General features: G+C 31.3%; 1 protein-coding gene across 2 annotated transcripts; it reads left to right on the forward strand.

Moving 5' to 3' along the window:
- Window positions 1-1,884: 1,884 nt before the first annotated feature.
- LOC130645244 (synapse-associated protein 1-like) lies at window positions 1,885-17,325 on the forward strand. Of its 2 annotated transcripts, XM_057451169.1 has the most exons (11): window positions 1,885-2,129; window positions 11,345-11,424; window positions 12,095-12,161; window positions 12,480-12,553; window positions 13,201-13,340; window positions 13,523-13,611; window positions 14,412-14,462; window positions 14,653-14,784; window positions 15,098-15,231; window positions 15,438-15,567; window positions 17,082-17,325. In XM_057451169.1, exons 1-10 carry the CDS (start codon window positions 1,952-1,954, stop codon window positions 15,546-15,548), a joined length of 1,056 nt encoding a protein of 351 aa, XP_057307152.1. In that variant the 5' UTR covers window positions 1,885-1,951; the 3' UTR covers window positions 15,549-15,567; window positions 17,082-17,325. The 2 variants fall into 2 exon arrangements, with proteins under 2 accessions (XP_057307152.1, XP_057307151.1); XM_057451168.1 differs by lacking the exon at window positions 17,082-17,325 and having other exon boundaries at window positions 15,438-16,081.
- Window positions 17,326-18,552: the final 1,227 nt, after the last annotated feature.

The raw sequence follows: 18,552 nt of genomic DNA on the forward strand, positions 1-18,552 counted from the left end.
TTAACTCGTTTATGAATGTCATTTAAATACATTTAATATATCTCTTTTGTTTCTTCTGAACTTACTTCTTTATTATTTCGAATATTTATTTTGTTTATTTCGGCCTTGCAAGCGTTACGATGAATTTCAACTACTAGCAATTTTCACAGAATTTTCAATTAGAGTTCTAATTTATGCTTTAAATAGCATGCTTTATTTAAAAACTGACGTAAAAATTAGCGTACTTCTCTACGCATGGATAAATTCATAGGTAGAATTCGTAATACAGATTATTTTAATGATTACTGTTTGTAAATATTAATATGAATGATTTAATTGTATAGTGTTTATTATAAATAATATTTTATTTATTTATTTCCGGTTATATTTGCTTACTGTAATTGTAAAATATATTTATTGTTTAATACGAGTTTGATATAAAAAGTTCAAAATATTTTAATAGCAAAATATTTGTCGTCTTTTATATCGTGATTTATCATTATCGTTAACGTACGTAAACGTCTTAAAATTATTTCATAAAATCCATATTTTTTCTAAAAAATTAAAAAAAAAAAAAAAAACCCAAGGAAGACGTCTTATAGATAGATAAAAGATGTCTTTCTAAAGACATCTTTTAAAAGACGTCTTTTAAAAGATGTCTAAAAGAGATCTTTTAAAATGCATCTTTGAAAAGACCTCTTTTAGATGCTTAAAAAGATGCATTATAGACGGACAAATCAGCGCTAAAAAAGACGTCTTTTAGAAATGCGGAATATGTCTAAAAGACGTCTTTTAAACATCTTTTAAAACATTGATTTCTAAAAAAAATAAAATGCTAACTAAGTTTGCGCACACCTTCTAAAAGACATCTAAAATGCGTATACTACAAGATACGAATTTATTTACTTTCAAAAGACGTTTAAAAGACATCTTTTAAAAGACGTTCTAAAGAAAATGCATTAAAGACATCTTAATACCGTTCTCTAATATAAGATTTAAAAAAGACATCTTAAGACGTCTTAAAGACGTCTTGTGCCGGCTGGGCTATTATTGTTGTTTTGATGTTTGAACGTAAAAGCAGGGTATCAGCAGCTAGCTATAAATATTGGCCAAATTATCTGAGCAAACATTTTGTTTTAATGTTTGTGGGCTGTGTTTTGTGGTTTGTGGTGGTTTAATTGCCCTAAAGAAATTAGCGGTCCTTCACTTCACTATTTAACTTTTTTTACCTATATATATTCTCAATTACCCTTTTATCTTGTAAATAAATATTGTAAGTAGATAATGCATTTCATTTGTTCAATTGTTTACCTATAAAAGACACAAAGCAATCCTTACCTGCAAATAATTTTTTTTCTCATAAAATATAAAATTTGCCTAAGTAGAATCTGCCCAATATCCAATAAATGACTCCAGGATCTTTGTTTAAAGTTATTTTATCACTAATATTGTTTATTTCTATCAATAACCATGAAAATAATTATGTATTGTATAAATAACTGGGGTTGTGATAAGCACAATATTTTGTCATGCTTTTTGCATGTTACTTGTATATACTATATTCCAGACTATTTTAGCAATAATGAGTTAAACCTGACATAAAAATAGCAATTATTTTTTAACTTCTCTTTCAAAATATTTTAATTTTTTCTTTTATTTAGTTTAAGCTTTCTTTATTTCTGCCTAATCAACTCAAAGTCGTTTTTCTCCTTTAATTTATTAAAATGAATTTGGAAGACCCTTGTAGTTGTAATACACCAGGGTTGTGAATGTTATGAGAAATTACAAACATTGGTTTTATTTAAATAACTTATAACTAAAGTTCTTTGTGATCAAAAACTTTACCAAGAAGCTGAGATAATGACATTTAATTGACTAAATATTTCATTTAGCTGTTGTATTATCATTTTTTATTCCTGTTTCCAGGAAGATAAATTACAAAAACAATACTTTTGTCATCAAAAACGAGGCGATGTGGAATTGGTTGGGTATAAGTAATGAGAAAAAGACTGCTGATTCATCCCCTGTAGAAAAAACAGAAGATGGGGACCCACAAGAAGGGGATGCCAAGAATGAGAGTGGAAAAATAGGTGTTGATAGTAATCCAGATTCAGCCAAGAAAGTTAAAGATGTTGCAACTAATCTTGGCAGTAAGTACAATGTGGATTTTTTTGAAAATAAAAAAATATATATAGTTTTCATAAATTAAAACCAGAAAAATTAAATGGGGGTGGAACTGGCTTCCAACTAAAATTAATAATTTCTTTCTCAGTTTTGTTAACCCAAATAAACTTAAACCATTAATTATAGCTTTTGCTCCTTACCCTTTTTTGAGGTTTTGAATTACACTGGCAAGGTTGTAGAGACATGTGTGCCTCTCTTGCCAACAACTGGTTGTTATAGATTTAAGGTTATATCCTCTTGTTCCTCCTGGTCTGTAGATACAGTAAACAAAACAAATTTGTGTTTAACATCTTGTTATAAATGTCGTTGTTCAGACCCTATTAAAAAAAGAATTCAATGAAAAGCATATTGAGATTTGTCATCTGAGATTTGACACTAAAAAATCTAAACCCAATGGAATTGTAGTAACTTTATTAACTGAAAAATTATTTTTTATGTAAATGGAGAGGTATATCTGCAAAATTTAGAAATGATTCTAAAACAACGTATTGCCTGTTCTTATGTAAGTTCAATTACCCTGTCACCAAAAGGAGTCCGTCAGCCAATCCTCAGTTTACCAACTGAAAAAAGTCAGTGTTGATGATAATATCAATCCATGTATACAGTTGTTTACTTAACTAGCAGTCTGTGCATTTACTGAAACTTATAGGCTGGCTTCGAATACACTTTATCTTTATTTTTTTTAAATAGGTAAAATATTTACAATAAATGATTGGTATTTTGTTTTATCCTAATGAATAAGGGGGGGGGGGGGGGGGGGGTATTTTAAAAAGTTCTAACATTATGATATCCAGAAGCAACAGCACTATTCAACACCCCGCCCCCCTACTCCAAACCCTACAAGTTCCATGCAAACTATATGTATGTTTCTGATGTCATGCATTGGTAAATTTATTGAAATTATTAACCAGTGAGGGGGGATTCAGATTTGCATCCCAATATGTTTTATGTTCAATTCATAATACAGGTAAAAGTAAATTGGCTGGATGTTTTTTTTAGACTATATACACTTACCCTTTTCTACTAATTAAATTTAACCGTAGGCAGTGATAAAAAATTTTTAATGACGCCACAAGAAATCTTAGCACCTTTGTGTCATACGTTTCTAAATCTTACCCAACGCACTAATAATGTTGAGTAAAAATCGAAACTAAACACAAGCATAAATAACTTATCCTGAGGGATTTTTGCCTTTTTAATATGAGAGAAGACAGCAAAAAACCCTATGGTATTGTTGACTGTTTATTGCCAATATATGGCCAAATTTATGCAAACATGTCATATGTAATACGTTAATTTATGCAACTAAAAATGGTGGAACTTGAGTGACCAGACAAATTGTCATTGTAACTGTGATAAACTTCTTTAAAATTTAGTAAGTATGTTGTGCTGTTTTACCAGCAGGTTATGAAAATAATTTAATATATCTATCTCTGTATATAAATTTTGTTTGTTTGAGTGATGTCAAATCCAGATTGTTTACAAAAGTTTCCAGAATTTTGTACATACACCCATTCTGTTATGTTAAAAATCAGAACCATATCTTGAGGGAATTAATTTTTGCAAGAACTAATTTTTAAAACATTTTTTAAAAGTCCTTCTTTGTTTAAAAGGCTTCTTTTATTTAAAGAGATTTAAAACCATACTTTTCACTAAAATTAAAATTCATATAACCTTGGTGACAATTGAAATAATAGACTTGAAACTTGGTATGACATGTTTTTAGACCAGTTTGATAAAATTAAGCCAAAAAAATTTAACTATTAACATAGTTTCTGACTTCCTGTTTTTAGCGCTTTTCGAGGACGCAACCATTTTTGACAGTATACATATCAATTTTGGGTCTAATTATTGGGGTCTAATTAAAAATCTGTGCTATGTTTGGATTGTGTAATTTCCTATTTGCTTGTGTTTCATGAAATATCTGTCACTATCCCACAGAAATCCACTCTGCCAATAAAAAAATTAAATTCTGTTGTACCAAGTTTCAGTTCTAATCAGACAAATTTAATGTATAGACACATTTAGCAGCAGACAGGTTGATTTTAAATTCATAAATTTCTCAGAGATGCTAGACCCCCAAAAGATTTTTAATCGTATTCTCTTTTTTTAAAAATATTCAACAATTTTAAGTGAGTATTTGATTAATTTTTGCAAATATATTTCCCATAAATATACATATTTGTGGAATTCTTTCTAGTGAATTAAATTTAAAACAAATGTTTTGTGAGTGCATGTTTTATGGAGAAAATTCGCAAAGGAATAAAGAAATGAATTTTTTGTTTTTAATTTGCCAGATTTGTGAATTGGGTTCCTAAAAATGTTTCAAGCCTTATTTTTTGCAAATATATTCAACAATATTACTAAAAGAGGTGCTAAAAGATTATTCTTGCAAGATTTAATCCTCTACCTAGCTAACAGTGTCATCTAAATTCGCAAATTATACTTAAAATAAAATAAAAAGTTTAGCTAGCTATCATTAAATGTAAACAAAACATAAAGCTACAATACATAAAGCAGGCTGCTACCTAGACGCCTACAGTAAATTTTTTATTACTAACCACACGCAACGTACATGCACTTTCTAAAAGTTAAAGCATGACTGCTGTTTTTCTTACTTTATCAGTCTACATTTTTATGCCGCAATTTTTTAGCACCAAGACCAAGTCCATTATATTTTATCAACTCTTACACTGAGGACAGTACTATAAAGTAACAACAAAATGTTCTTTTGTAAATTTACCAACTTTATAAGGATTTGTTTACAAATCTAATTAACCACCATTTTAATCTTGACCTGGAAAAGTGCTCAATAAGGAAAAAAATCATCATAATTATGTGCAAAATGTGAAAGGCAATCATATTTCAAAATCAGGTCAACAATACCAGAGAATTTTTTGCAGTCTTCTCTCATATTAAAAAGGCAAAAATTAACTGGAAAAGAGGGTGAAATAACAGTAAAAGTGTAATTTATTTTGATAAATTGGTTTTTCTATAACCCACATTTTGTCCACCGCTAGCTGTGTTGCCATTTTTTAATATTTGTGCACATCAATATAGATTAAAAAAAACACCTAACATTTTACCTTCCATGTGGTGTTTGGCTTATCATCAAAAGTAAGAAAAACTTTGACCCAAAAACTCGTACCTTGTTTGCAGAATTATAATTAACATATTCAATTATCTATTTTCTGTTGGTTAATAAATGCTTTAGGTATCGCTATAGGAAGCAACTTAACTTTATTCTGGAAAATATTTTATTTTCCCTGGTAATGCATCTTGAGAACGGATGCAATATTGAGAAGGGTGTAGAAATTCACCTAGAAATTCACAAATAGGGCTGCTTGGTACCAATTGGGCATTTTTTTTGAAGACTCTTTCAGAGCAAAAATTTTGAATTGCTATGGTTCAAGATGCCTGAAAAAGCACTCCTCAGAATATCTATATAATATTACGCCAGCTTCGTGTGTCTGTGACAGGCAAAGTGGACATCATCATTTTCCTTTGATGTTGCCGAAATTCTCTTGGAGGTTGCCGAAAAAATTATGTCCATTTTGGGTTAGCGGGTTACTTTGTTTACATCATGTGATAAAAACGACTCAATTTGATTTGCTGAAATAAATTTAACGGCTAACTTTCGAAAAATGGTGTCCTCTCGCCACCAAAAAACCCCACAAAAGAACGACCTTGAAAAAAGTAAAATAAGTGGTTTAAAAAACATATTTAAAAAGAAAAAAGTCCAAGTGAAGAAGTAGAAAAGTGAAGTTGGAAGTGAAAGTGGAGCTGCGTGGAGCTATAGAAGTAAAGTAAATTTAGAAGTAGAAAATAAAGGCCACCAAAAAAAGCATAACAGAACGATCCCTTTACCTTGAAAAAAAGGGAAAAAAAGTGGTTTAAAAAAGCATAACTATATATTTAAAAAGAAAAGAGACCAAGTGAAGAAGTAGAAAAGTGAAGTGAGAAGTGGAACTAGATGCAAAGTAAAGTTAGAAGTAGAAAACAAAGGCTAGAGTTTAAAGTGGATTTGAAATCACAAATAGTAAGAACTTTGATATTTTTAGACGTTTTGTTTTTATGTCAGTGGAGCAACCAGACTCGCATTTCCCAGGAAAAGCCACAGTTTTAAATTTTACCGCGTATGTAGCCATATTTGTTTGCGTTTTGTTGCATAATTCATGTGCCCTGGCGCATAACTATTGTATTGTCCTAAAATTCAAAATGCTACATAAAGCTGTTGGCTGACTAAAAAACGGAAAACATTGGTTTGTTAAACTGTAATGTTATTAATTTTACATTACTATTGCTTCTCTTTATATGTGTTTTACTAAGCATAAATAGCTAGCTATAAATAGTGTTCCCAGTTTAAGTATATTTAACTGTGTGTCTTAGCTACTGTTAGCTAGCTAATGTTAGCCTCCAAGTCCAGCTCCCCATCCCATGGCTAACTCTAACCTATGACTTCTGTTGTTATTCCTCTTTTTTAATTTTCTATAGCTAACTACTATAGTTTCCAAATTTCTCTTCTTTTATTAACACCAATTATAATGGAACAAGCTAGCTAGCTACCTACAAAATCTTTCAAAGATCTGAACTTTTGCAGGATAGTAGGATGTTTTTTTATGCCCATATAGAGTATAGATGAATTCCGTTGTTTACATTTTCAGTGGTAACCTCTTTCGGCTTTGGCATTTGCGTGGCAGAGAAAAAGATTGGGGTGCTAGGTGAAGCAAAGTAATTATCAGTTCATTTTTTCAAACGAAGGCATTCTTATGACTTTTAATGAATTCAAATAAATCAGAAGGCATCAACCTACACTCGATAATAGTTTATAACCCCAACGATGTCCCCTATAGAAGAAATCCACAATAAAAGACCTTTCTTTACCAAATCATAGCATCTTTTTTCCTGCCACGGAAAACCCAGAGTCAAGGAGCTTACTGCTAAAAAGTAAACAAATGACGTCACGCTGGAATTCATCTATAATTTTTTTTTCACATTACCTCTGCACTTTACAAGGGGAACCACGTGCAATATGACTAGTGGAACGAATTTTATAGAATTTAAAGTGTGTGTGTTAAGTTATTTATTATTGTTTTGTTTCTGATTTTGTAATCTAATGGGTGATGACTGTATGCACTGAAATGACTGATGTTTCTAAATTTTGATGTGTTTCATAACCTTTTTGTGGAAGATTGATGGGTAATGGCAATATACGACATGCTGAATGAAATTATTTTCGTTGATATAGATGTGTTTCTCAAAAACCAATCTATTTTACATTTTGTATAAACTTTTGTTTACAAACTGTATACAATGTTTCCAAAATAATGATCTTTTTTAATTCAAGTTTATTCTTTGCTTATTGATTTTTGGACATTTAGGTTCAGAATTGTTGGTAAAGGGCAGTACAGATGATCATACTAAAAAAGAAAATTTTTTGTGTTCTTAACTGTTTGATTTTTACATTTTGTGTAAATTTTTGTGGGAGAGAATGGTATGTAACTGAAATGACTGATTTTTGTAGATTTACATTTATTGTTTTCTAAACTATGGTTTTTTCATAATTTTGTATAAGCTTTTAAGGGAAAGACATTATTTAAAATGTGTAAAGAACTTATTTTTGTTGATTTGTGCTAACTCTTGCAGGTCAACTTTTTGACATTTCAGAATAAAATACAGAGGGTTTTCAACATAATCATTTATAAGATGTACATATTTGAGATGCGTTATTTCTGACATTGTTATTATCCGTGTTGTGACTGTTGGTGTTCTTACTGTCGATTTTGTGAGTATTGGTATCGTGGGTGTCGATGTTGTGAGTGTCATTGTTGTAACTTTTTATCAACTAGACTTTGCACCTTGTAAGCTTTTCTTTTTTTATTTTAAGATTTTAAGAACATTTTTTTGTATATGCATTGCTTACGCCAGCAAAACATCTAAAGCAACTTATTTTTTTAATGGCCTTTTTTCCTAAGTGGATTTTTCCACGGGCCTTATCAACTTGTTTCTTAATAATTGATAAGATTTCAAATCAATAAATTTAAATCATTTCATTGTTGAATGATTTGATGAAGAAAAATTGAAAATGTATTTGCAATAAATGAATTTTTGGCTGACTTTTAGGTTCGTTTAGTAGAAAATGTCATTAGAATAGACAAACAAATGCTTGTAAGGGAAAGTAAACTTATTTCAATTGAGAATTGTCAATCTAATGGACAAAATAACACTGTAGTATTAGGGTATATGCAATACATTCACAAAGTGAATTTATTTATAGCAAAGCTTGCAAATTGGTTACAATTTTTTGGGATTAAGCGAAAATACAAATACATTAATAAAGTTATTATTTTAATTATAAAGCAAATGTGGGCTAAATAATGTTGTTACAATGGTCTTATCTCATGACAAAAACTGCAGTAGTTTTGCTGAGAAAACCAATATTGGCTATTGCAAAATATTGTTAAGATCAGTTAAAACACAAAAAAAGGTATAGGTACACTACTATTTTTGCAAAAAAATATATCAACAAGGAAACCTTGGTATTCTGTAATATTTAACCTGGGAAAATCCTAGATTTCAAATGTCATTCCTAAGTGGCTCCTCTCAACAAATTGATTTTTTCTCAACTGTTGCTACTTTTTCCTAAAACATTTGCTAATGAATGGGTCAAGGAGAGGAAGAGGGGGGCAAATTTGACTTAATCAAAACTTTTATTTAACTTTCAATAAATTTAACATATACATTCACAATATCAATATACAACCTAGTTTTTTGTTTGGGAATATCTCTCTAGTTTAACTTGACCATCATTTGCTTTGCAAAAACTTTTTTATTCCTTCACGAATTGGTGCAAGTTGGTTTATATATATTAATGGATTGAGTAAAGACTTTACCCCTCCAACTGTTACTAGCCAAATAAAAATGGTTGCTGCTGCATCACTAGTGTCTCCTGTTGTGATTTGATAAACCAAATGAAAGAAGATTGGGATGTAACAGCCAATATAAGACGCTGTCAGAGTTAGAGCAATCATATAGGCTTTATGATCTATTGGTTTTATTTTCTTGCCTTTATTTGCATGCTGTGGATAGATCTGCCTTGTTATTTTCCGCACAGTTAAATATATTTTTACATGGATTATGGTAGAAGGAAGCAATGTTATGGGGGTGATAATGAGAATGGCAGCTTTGGCTAATGTAAACTGAAATGTTAATAAACTGAGACCTGCTATTGTCATTGCTGTTATAAAAGTTAATATTAGAAATATAATGTACCAAGATTTAATTTGTTCTGATTTTTCCCAGTAGTAATATGGCTTAAAGATTGCAATGTAGCGGTCCAAAGCAGTTGCAAACACTGTAACAATTGCCAATAGTATCATTCCATAACCGAATGAGACTGTTGATAAATATAAAAAGCAGTTCTGTTTGCTAAACAATGCAAGAATAAAATTAACTGCCCATGGTATAGATACGATTCCAATCAATGTGTCACTCAATTCCATAAAGAATGTAAACACGTTTGCAGAAGTTTGTAAAGACGGTTTAGTGTAAATAACCAGCATAATTAATGTGTTTGGAATAATGATACATACACTAAGTAAACACGTAAATGCAAAGTGGGCCACAACAATTTTATAATATATGCCATGCACAGGAACAAAATGAAAAACGGTGCAATTGATAAAAAACGTTCCTAGTGTTTCATTTGTCATCTTCTGTTCATTTGATTGATACAGTTGTTGAGTACTGTAAAATGTACATTTATATATACATTTAACGTTGATTTGGTATTAAAGAGTATCTTTAAAACAGATGTTGTATCATAAATCAAAAAAATTTGACACACCATTAGTATTTCCTATGCTATTAAACAGGTTTGTGCATGTATTTTTAAAGTCGAATATATTTAACGGTTGCTGTTGTATAGATTCATATTTTCCTGTAGATTTATTCTATTCAGGGTCTTCTTGTAGGATTCATTAATATTGATAATGGAAAAGTTATAGCAAGAAGAAAAATATTAGAAAGTATCGTATTGAGAACACTAACAAAGAGCTTTGTTTATATCACACTATCTACATTTTTATCACTTTAATTTTTTTTATTACTAAAGTGTATTCTTATTATTGTTGACTAAAAAATTTCAGAAAAACTGAAACTGCTCCCATTGTAAAAAATATGGCTTGACACTCCCTTACCTTTTAATGCATCCCTTCATGGGTAAATATCCCTTAGATGTAGATCAGAGCGACCACTGATAATGGAATAACTGCCAAAAATACTGGAAAATACTAGAATTAAAAAAGGTACATGCTTGAGTTTTTAAGTATAGTACTTAGAGGTGGATGAGATAATCTCTCACATGGATAAGTAGGACCCTGGGATAAAAATGGGACCAATTCTCTAAAGCTGTCTTACCCACCGGCTTGAAAACAGACTGGTTGATGACGTCAAAAAAATGTATATTAACATGTCATTGTTAACAAAATATATCCTTATAACTTTTTGCCTCCTGATCAAGTGGATTTCTTCACAGCCTATTTAACAAATATATGAGTATTAATTTTCTAAATGGAGTAAAGAATGGTGTAGTAGGTCCAAGTTGCGAACAACGGCAGGAAATATCTCAGAGAATACAGGGGGAAAAACTAATTAGTCATAAACCTGAATTTAAATTTAACAATATATAAACAGCACAATTTTTTGTTGAGTAGAAGCAAAGATTTATCAATGTTCTCGTTTAACAGTAACAATTCGTTTATCTTTTTGGTTTTCTTCAGATTCTCTTAATCCGTCACCTGACACAAAAAATCTAAACTGTAAAGAGTTTAAAGGCTTCTTAGTGTACTGGATTTCAATTCATTAATTTACTTTTATATAATTAATTTATTTCTAAAAGGAAGTTAATATTCTTGGTCTTTTTAGACTAAAAGAATCCTTCTTTCCACCATTGCCTGTCAAATTGTTACAAAAAAAGTTTGATAATTATTGCTTAGGAGGTGTCCATGTTGGTAATAATGAATATTTTATGTGTTGCATCCCCTGTAAATAATTGTCAATGATAATACAGGTCTGAATGACTGTGGATAAAAGTTTGAATTTAAGCAATCTTTGCCCCTAATTTTAATTGTTTTTGAGTGAATTGTTAAATTTAAATAGAGAATATTCTTATTTTGTTTAGGTTATCTTTATAAATTTGCAAATGTAGCTGGACAGACAGCTTCGAAATGGAAGGAAACAGTGGATGAAAAACTTGAACATGTATGAATTACGCCTCTGCTTTGTTTTATTTTTGAAATAGTAAATCTTTACATCAATTTCCTTAATGCTTATTGATTTAACTATAAACAAAAAATCCTTCAAGCACTTGTGTACAACTGCTTAACAAGGTGAAACATTTTCATGAAAAACATATGCTACTGATACTTTGTTTTTAAAATTTCTTTAAACAAAGCATCTTAGTCGTTTAATTTACGTGGTTTTAAGTCCTGTTTCTTGTTGCAATTGGCTAGTGTTTACAGTCTAAATCACAATAGCTGCATAGTTTTATTATTTATTTATTTATTTATTTATTTATTTGTTTATTTATTTTATTTTTTTTTTTTGGGGGGGGGGATTTTTTGATAAATAATTACTCTTTTTGAACTATATTCTCCTTAATGGTTTAATTTTTCACCAGAACGTGTTATCAAATTTTATAACACATAATTAAAGTCCTGAGTACCGGGCAAATTTTAGAAATTGGTGCAGTAAGTAGCAGGTGGTGGACAATGAATGATATTGCACGTTGTGGGAAAGGTGGAAGAGGGTAATAATTATTGTTAAAAGGCAAGCCATGAAACAATGACATTTTTTACGGAGGTAACTTAACTAACGGAGGTAAGGTTTTCCCTAGGACATCATAAAAGAAAAATTTTGTTTTATTTTATAGACTATTATTGGCGATTTCCAGCGAGAAAATGATAAATTTATCCATGAAAAGGAAGCAAGACGCATAGGTAAAAGAATAAAAACTGTTAAAAAGAAGAAGAAAGTAATTATTTTTACAATTCACAAAAAGTGTGAAGAAATAAAAGATGACAACTAACGATGGTTATTTGTTGCTTGGTTTGTGTCCCTATATAATCACAGAAACTGATTGCTTATTCTTGGTCAATGTTTAATGCTTTACAGTCACTAAATGACACTGTCAAGTTAAACTATACAGCCTGTTGTTTGCTTACCCAACCAACCCATGTCTTCTTGTTACTGAGGTATTAACTACTTGTAAAAGAATAGGAACAAATAGGCACATTTTTTTTTTTTTCACTCTGCAGGTGACGCAGTGCCTCCATGGGAAGGCTACCATGAAGAATCAGCTATGAAGCGACAAATTTTAGCATTGTCGGCGGTATGAATTTAGTCTCCTTTAAATTTAGCATAGAATTACTTTGCAAGAATTTTCCTGTCATATTTTTTTTTGACTAAGTCCTTTTCCAAACAAGAAGATGATGTTTTTTCATTTAGACGGTAAAATTATTAAATTTGGCAAAACCTTGCAAGAGAGCGATGAAGAATTAATAAAACTTAATCTTGTCAGGAGATTAGGTCTTACGAAGTCTTGTATCACTTTTATCTAATCTATGTTTTAGAAACTTTTTAGCAAAAAATACGTGGCTTTTATTAATGTGTAATAGATTTTGCTTTACGTCGTACTTACGTTACGTAATACTTACGACTTAAACGAGGGCATACTATTAGCTGGCTAAAGATTTCAGGATTTACCATTCTTTTCCTCTTTAAGGATAAGTAAAGCTGAAATTAAATTTTCATGTGAGTTGGTATCTGCCGCTAAATTAATGATTGCAGACGCATGAATCTTCTGTGATTTAACATCACCTTCTTAGATGTTGATAGGGGAGAGTGACCATGGTAGGTTGACCATGGCCAATCTCTCCCAATGTCTGTTTATTTTCTTGTTTGTTCGTTGTTAGTTGGTTTGTTGGTTTACGTGTATGATGTATGAAGTTGGGTACATTATTACATTACACTTTTTAGGATGAGAGAAATTTCCTGAGAGATCCACCAAATGGTGTGGAATTTTCTTTTGATCTTTCACAAATGATGCCAGTAGCCCTAGCAGCCTTGAACGAAGATGACGACTTAAAAGTTATGAGGTTCAATTTAGTTCCGAAAAGGTAACTTACTTATGCATTGTGTGTTGTGAAATAATTTTCACAACTGACTAATTATATCTGAAATTTTAACGATTAAATGAAAGGTATGGAATGATAAAAGCAAGCTCGTTCTGTTCTGAGAATTTAAGTTAATACAATTTTAACAAATTTAGTATTACCAAAATTTGCTATTTTTTGTTTAGAGTAAAAGAGGAAAAATTCTGGAAGAATTACTTTTATCGTGTAACACTAATTAAACAGTCGACTCAACTTTCCACAATGGCCGACCTAGGTATGTCGATGAGGTGATCTGAGATTTTGCAAAATAAATCTTTTCTGATCAAGTGTTTTAAAATTGACTAATTTTTGCGGGACTTATTTTGACAGGTTTTTTTTCTCGAAATTTATTGGTACGTCTGGCAGATAAATATAAATGTTTTGTTCGTATTTTCTGTGATAGACCCGAAGGGTCACACAATGCGCAATTGGGTTTGCTACTCGCGCTCTGCTTTATCCTTGGCTTTGTTTATGAACATGCTTGGAGCTATTTGTTCTGTTGTTAGAATTTAGGCCGTGCTTCACTTTGTTTAAGAAAAGTTCTGCATATTTCTTAATTTTTAAAAATTATAACGTGCGTTATTGCGCTTGTTTTTTATTCTTTTTGGTGGAGGTAAAAAAAAAATAACAAACCATGGATAACGTATTAAAGAACGCTCTTCGAAAGATCGAGGAAAAATTCTGAATGCAGCAACAGAATGAAACACCAAAATCAAAAGTTCCCCAAAATTAGAAAAATGCGTTCGAAAAAAAAAAAATCATGAATTTTAAAGAAGGGACAAAAAACTTGGAAAAGAAAATATTGCTTATTTTAGCTTATTTTTGCAAAAATATGTTATATTCTTTATTATTCACAACTCTCCGCTTAATATACCTAGATGTGGTGACAAATGTCAAAGTTGATCCCCACCGGTAATTAAATAGGATATTTCTATACTTAAACCACACAAATTGGACTTGTTAAAGTTCGCATAGTTATGTGATAGATATAATATAATCGATTGAAAATTGTGAAACATTTCTTACACCTTGTAGAATTAAATCGATCCTCCATGACGTCATCATCTGAAAGTTTAAACACAAAAGGTAGGAAGTTTATTTAGAATCTATTACACCAAGTCTTAGCTCTAGAGATAACTTAACAAGAAGTGATAACTTTGATAAAGAAAGTTATCATTGACTGTTATTACAGTACGATTTTTAAATCCGATATGCTTTGTGGAATTAGTAAACTTGGAAGATTCTGCTTCGGTTGAGCCACGTGATTTATATTTAGGTGGGGCGAAGGTAAAAGATACCTCTGCTGACGACCAAGAAGGGACTGTCTTTCCAGATGTGGATCAGGAAAATGCTGGAAGTCCATCTACTAATGAATTTGTCAGCGATGCATTTCAAACGCAAGAAGAAGGTATGTATCGTGTAAAGCGACGCAAGAGTGATAACGATGACGTCATGCGTATACTTAAAACATTCGTCTGTGATTAAATTTTTTGATTGGTGGTTTATTAAAACATGCTCATGCGATCATAATAAGATCATCATCTCACAATGCCTCTTCTCTGTTAAGTCGCAAAAGCAATTATCTATACATTATCATCTATCATACTGTATTATGAGAAATCCCAGTTAAATATAACTCTTTAACGCAGTTTATAATTTTGGTATGGACGATAATAAAAACTGTTGGGTTACTTAATTGTAATACCAATACGTTTGTTTAGGCTTAAGCGAAGAAGAAAAAAAACAAATGCTCGGAGTAGGTGATAAAGTTGACTCGGTTACTAAACAAGGCACTGACGAAACTAAAACTTTGGAAGATTGGGAAATCGAGCAGGAATTACAAGAAGAATTGGAGGTGAGAATTGCAATGTTGTTTAACTCTTTAATGGTTTTATGGTTTGCCTTCACAAAAAGGAGCGCTGTTTTTTGTTTAATGTTTTTACTATTCATTTCTGGGATTGTTAATAAATCTAATAAATTTATGATTTACTTGCCTTTCCTGAATTTAAATATATAATTTTTTTAATACAAAAAACTTATTTTATTTGATCATTACTTTAGAGTTTTGAGCTAGTGAACGAAAACGCACCTAGTGCTGACGATGGAAAGTGGGAACAAGAAATCGAGGATATGTTAGAACTGGAGGAAAATGAAGAGAAGTCAAACCCTTAGAAGATCTATGATCTACGAGGTTCTACAAAGTATTTATTAAGGCCCTTGCCTTGTGCTTGAGAAAGTTCTTTGAAATTGGTCGGGGAGGGGTCCTGCAAATGGATGGAGAAGTACGCTAAGTTGGAGAGTCGTGAAGCATCGCCTAAAAAAACATTGTATATATCTTGGAATTTCAACAATTTTTTAAAAAAGGAAAAATGCTTAAGGTTTCTTCTTACAACATGTACACATTCTGACAAAAATTGATTCCCAAGTTTTTTCGGATTTATGTGGTATCGAGAAGTCAGGTGTTTTCACTTTATCTAAAGTAAATAATTGAATTTGTATGTGAAACGAATTTTTGTTGTCTAGTCACACACCATGCATGTTGTTTTGTTCAGTTTCGATCAGCTGTATGTATTACTAAATATTTTTAATAAAAGGTAAAGTATATAGAAACTCTTACGATATTCAAAACTGCGTGATGTCATATCCATAGGGAGCCTGTGGACGAGGCTGGGATTTAAGTACAAATATAAACAAGAAATTGAGAATGTCTTGTGTTTGCTGAGTTTAATACACGTGGCTGCAGAATTTGATCTTTAAAGATTTTTTCTAGTTTTATTCAAAATGTTATGAGAAAGCCATCGCTTAATAAATAATAGATTTTCTTTTTTTACTGCAAAAAAAAAATGTTCAAGTTTAATTATCCCTGTTCTGCGCAATCTTAGGACGCTTCCCAATCTTTGGACATAAAATTGCCCAGTCTTAAGACTGGCCGGCCAGTCTTAAGACTGGGCAGGGCGTCACAAGATTGGGCAAAAGACCATGTTAGGCCCATCTTTGGCGCCGTTTAGATTTTAAGGAAGGGATGCACCACACGAGCTATGTTTTTTGCGACTCCCAACAAACATTCTTAGGCACTTAAAACATCATATTTTGGGTACTGTTGAATTGACCCGGCCTGTTTTTGGACACAGTAGAGTGAAAATCGTAGCTAGCTAGCTAGGTAGCTGGTAGAGCATGTGTTATACATTTAGCATTTATATACAGCTTGTAGTAGTGGCTAAATTTTAAAAATAAAATGTTTATATTTATGAAGTATCAGAAAAATCGTATTCAACCATATTATTAGTTAGCTAGATGTAATATCATAGTCTATAGAAGAAAAACTTTATAGACTATGCTAAAATGGTTGAGTAGTTTCAATTTTTTATACATAAAATACATGGTATATATAAATTTTTGGCTTTTGATTTTCCAACAAAAATGTCAAATTAAAGTTCCTATTAAGAGGTAAATTCTAAAAATTTTATTGTTCTGTTTGTCTTCCACAATTGTTCTAAGATTGGGCATGTACGTCCATAGATTGGGCAGTCCAGTCTTAAGACTGGCCACCCATTTGTCACTGTCGGAAGATTGGCCTGGCCAGTCTTAAGACGGGGCGCGTTCCAAGATTGGGCAGAACATCCCCAATCCCCAGTTATCCCCAGTTTTAAATTTAACTGAAGGTGTTGCATGCAAATCATTTAATAACAAGCTTTTCTCTTTTAGGATGGCATAATATCTACCTAGCCACAATACTAATGTTTTTTAAAACATATTCATGTACGCTTTTGTTATATAACTACACGCCCTAATTTTTTTATGTGGAATTTTCTTTTTTTTCGTTAATATTTCATTCTCAATCTCCCGTTACTATGAGTTGTAAAAATAACATAGTATTTATGGTTGCAATATGTATTTTTTGTAATTACACGTTCTCTTTTCTTTCAAATAAATTTGCTTTCCTCCGTGAGGACGAATCTTGGTTGGCACTTTTTATCCATAAAAATAAGCTTGAGGGGATTTCGTGTCTGGTTAGTAAGGTAGGATTTGCTCTGTTCTATCTGAACAGGTAACAAAGTACCAACGTTGAGTTGAATTTTTGTAATGCGAAAATTATATGAAACCATTGGAGGAGGTACAAATTAAGTTGATGTCTGATAATTTTTATAAGGAACTCTTAAAATGCTGCAGTGCGAATGATTTCAGAGTTTTTAAACATCTAGTTTGCTTTTATAAATAAAATTAATCTCAAAAAATTTGCAAGAGACGTATTACAATTTATTCGTCCAGCATTTTCTCGCTACGTTGATTCAGAATGCGTTTGCGCCCAAAGATATTTTTTGTCATCTAACTGATGTTATTTAAAGGGGAAGTAACGGGAAAAATAACTTACATATATGTTCTTTTATATAAAAAAATACAAAGTATATTTAATTATGAGTATAAACAAAATTAATCTGAAAAAAATTGCAATACAGTTTATTCGTCCAGCATTTCCTCACTTCGTTAATTCAGAATGCGTTTGTTTACCTCCCCCGAGGAAATTACGTCACACTAATTTAATAATTTACGGAACAGAAAGATCTTATCGATACTGTCATAGCAGAGAACCGTAGTAACACTTTGACCTTACTTAGCTTTTCTGTTAGGCAACAGAGAATTTTTATGTATTACGGATATTTTTACTTATTTTAGTGTATGATCTACACCCTAATTTTGTTTCTTTCCTCTGGACTTACGCAAAGTATCAGAAATGTCATCTTGTGCGCTACATAAATGACCCTGTTATATCTTTTTCTCATATCAGAGCACTAGTTTGCCTGATGATTATCTCTTCCATGAAGGTTTTTGGTACTATAAAAAATGAATAGATGAGGTCTAAATTTGTTTAGATTTGTTACGATGCGTTACAAGGGGTGGAAGTGGTAAACAATGGCGAATTTGGGTGTTACGTAATTATTGAATAGTCCCTAACAAATTAACACGAAAAGTTGATGTTACAATGTTTACTCATTGTTGGCTCTTAAATCGAACGCGTCGAGTTTGATATCAATGTTCTCAAAGAAAACTTGATTATGCGAAGTACGTGTTCCTTCAATTAACAGCTAACTAAAGATTTAGTAGCTTTCTCTTATCGGTCTCGCGAGACATTCCCACGAAAATACTTTCCGTGCACGGCATCAAGGGTTTGGACTTT

The sequence above is a fragment of the Hydractinia symbiolongicarpus genome, chromosome 5 (genome assembly GCF_029227915.1).
Source record: "Hydractinia symbiolongicarpus strain clone_291-10 chromosome 5, HSymV2.1, whole genome shotgun sequence".
Lineage (NCBI taxonomy): Eukaryota > Metazoa > Cnidaria > Hydrozoa > Anthoathecata > Hydractiniidae > Hydractinia > Hydractinia symbiolongicarpus.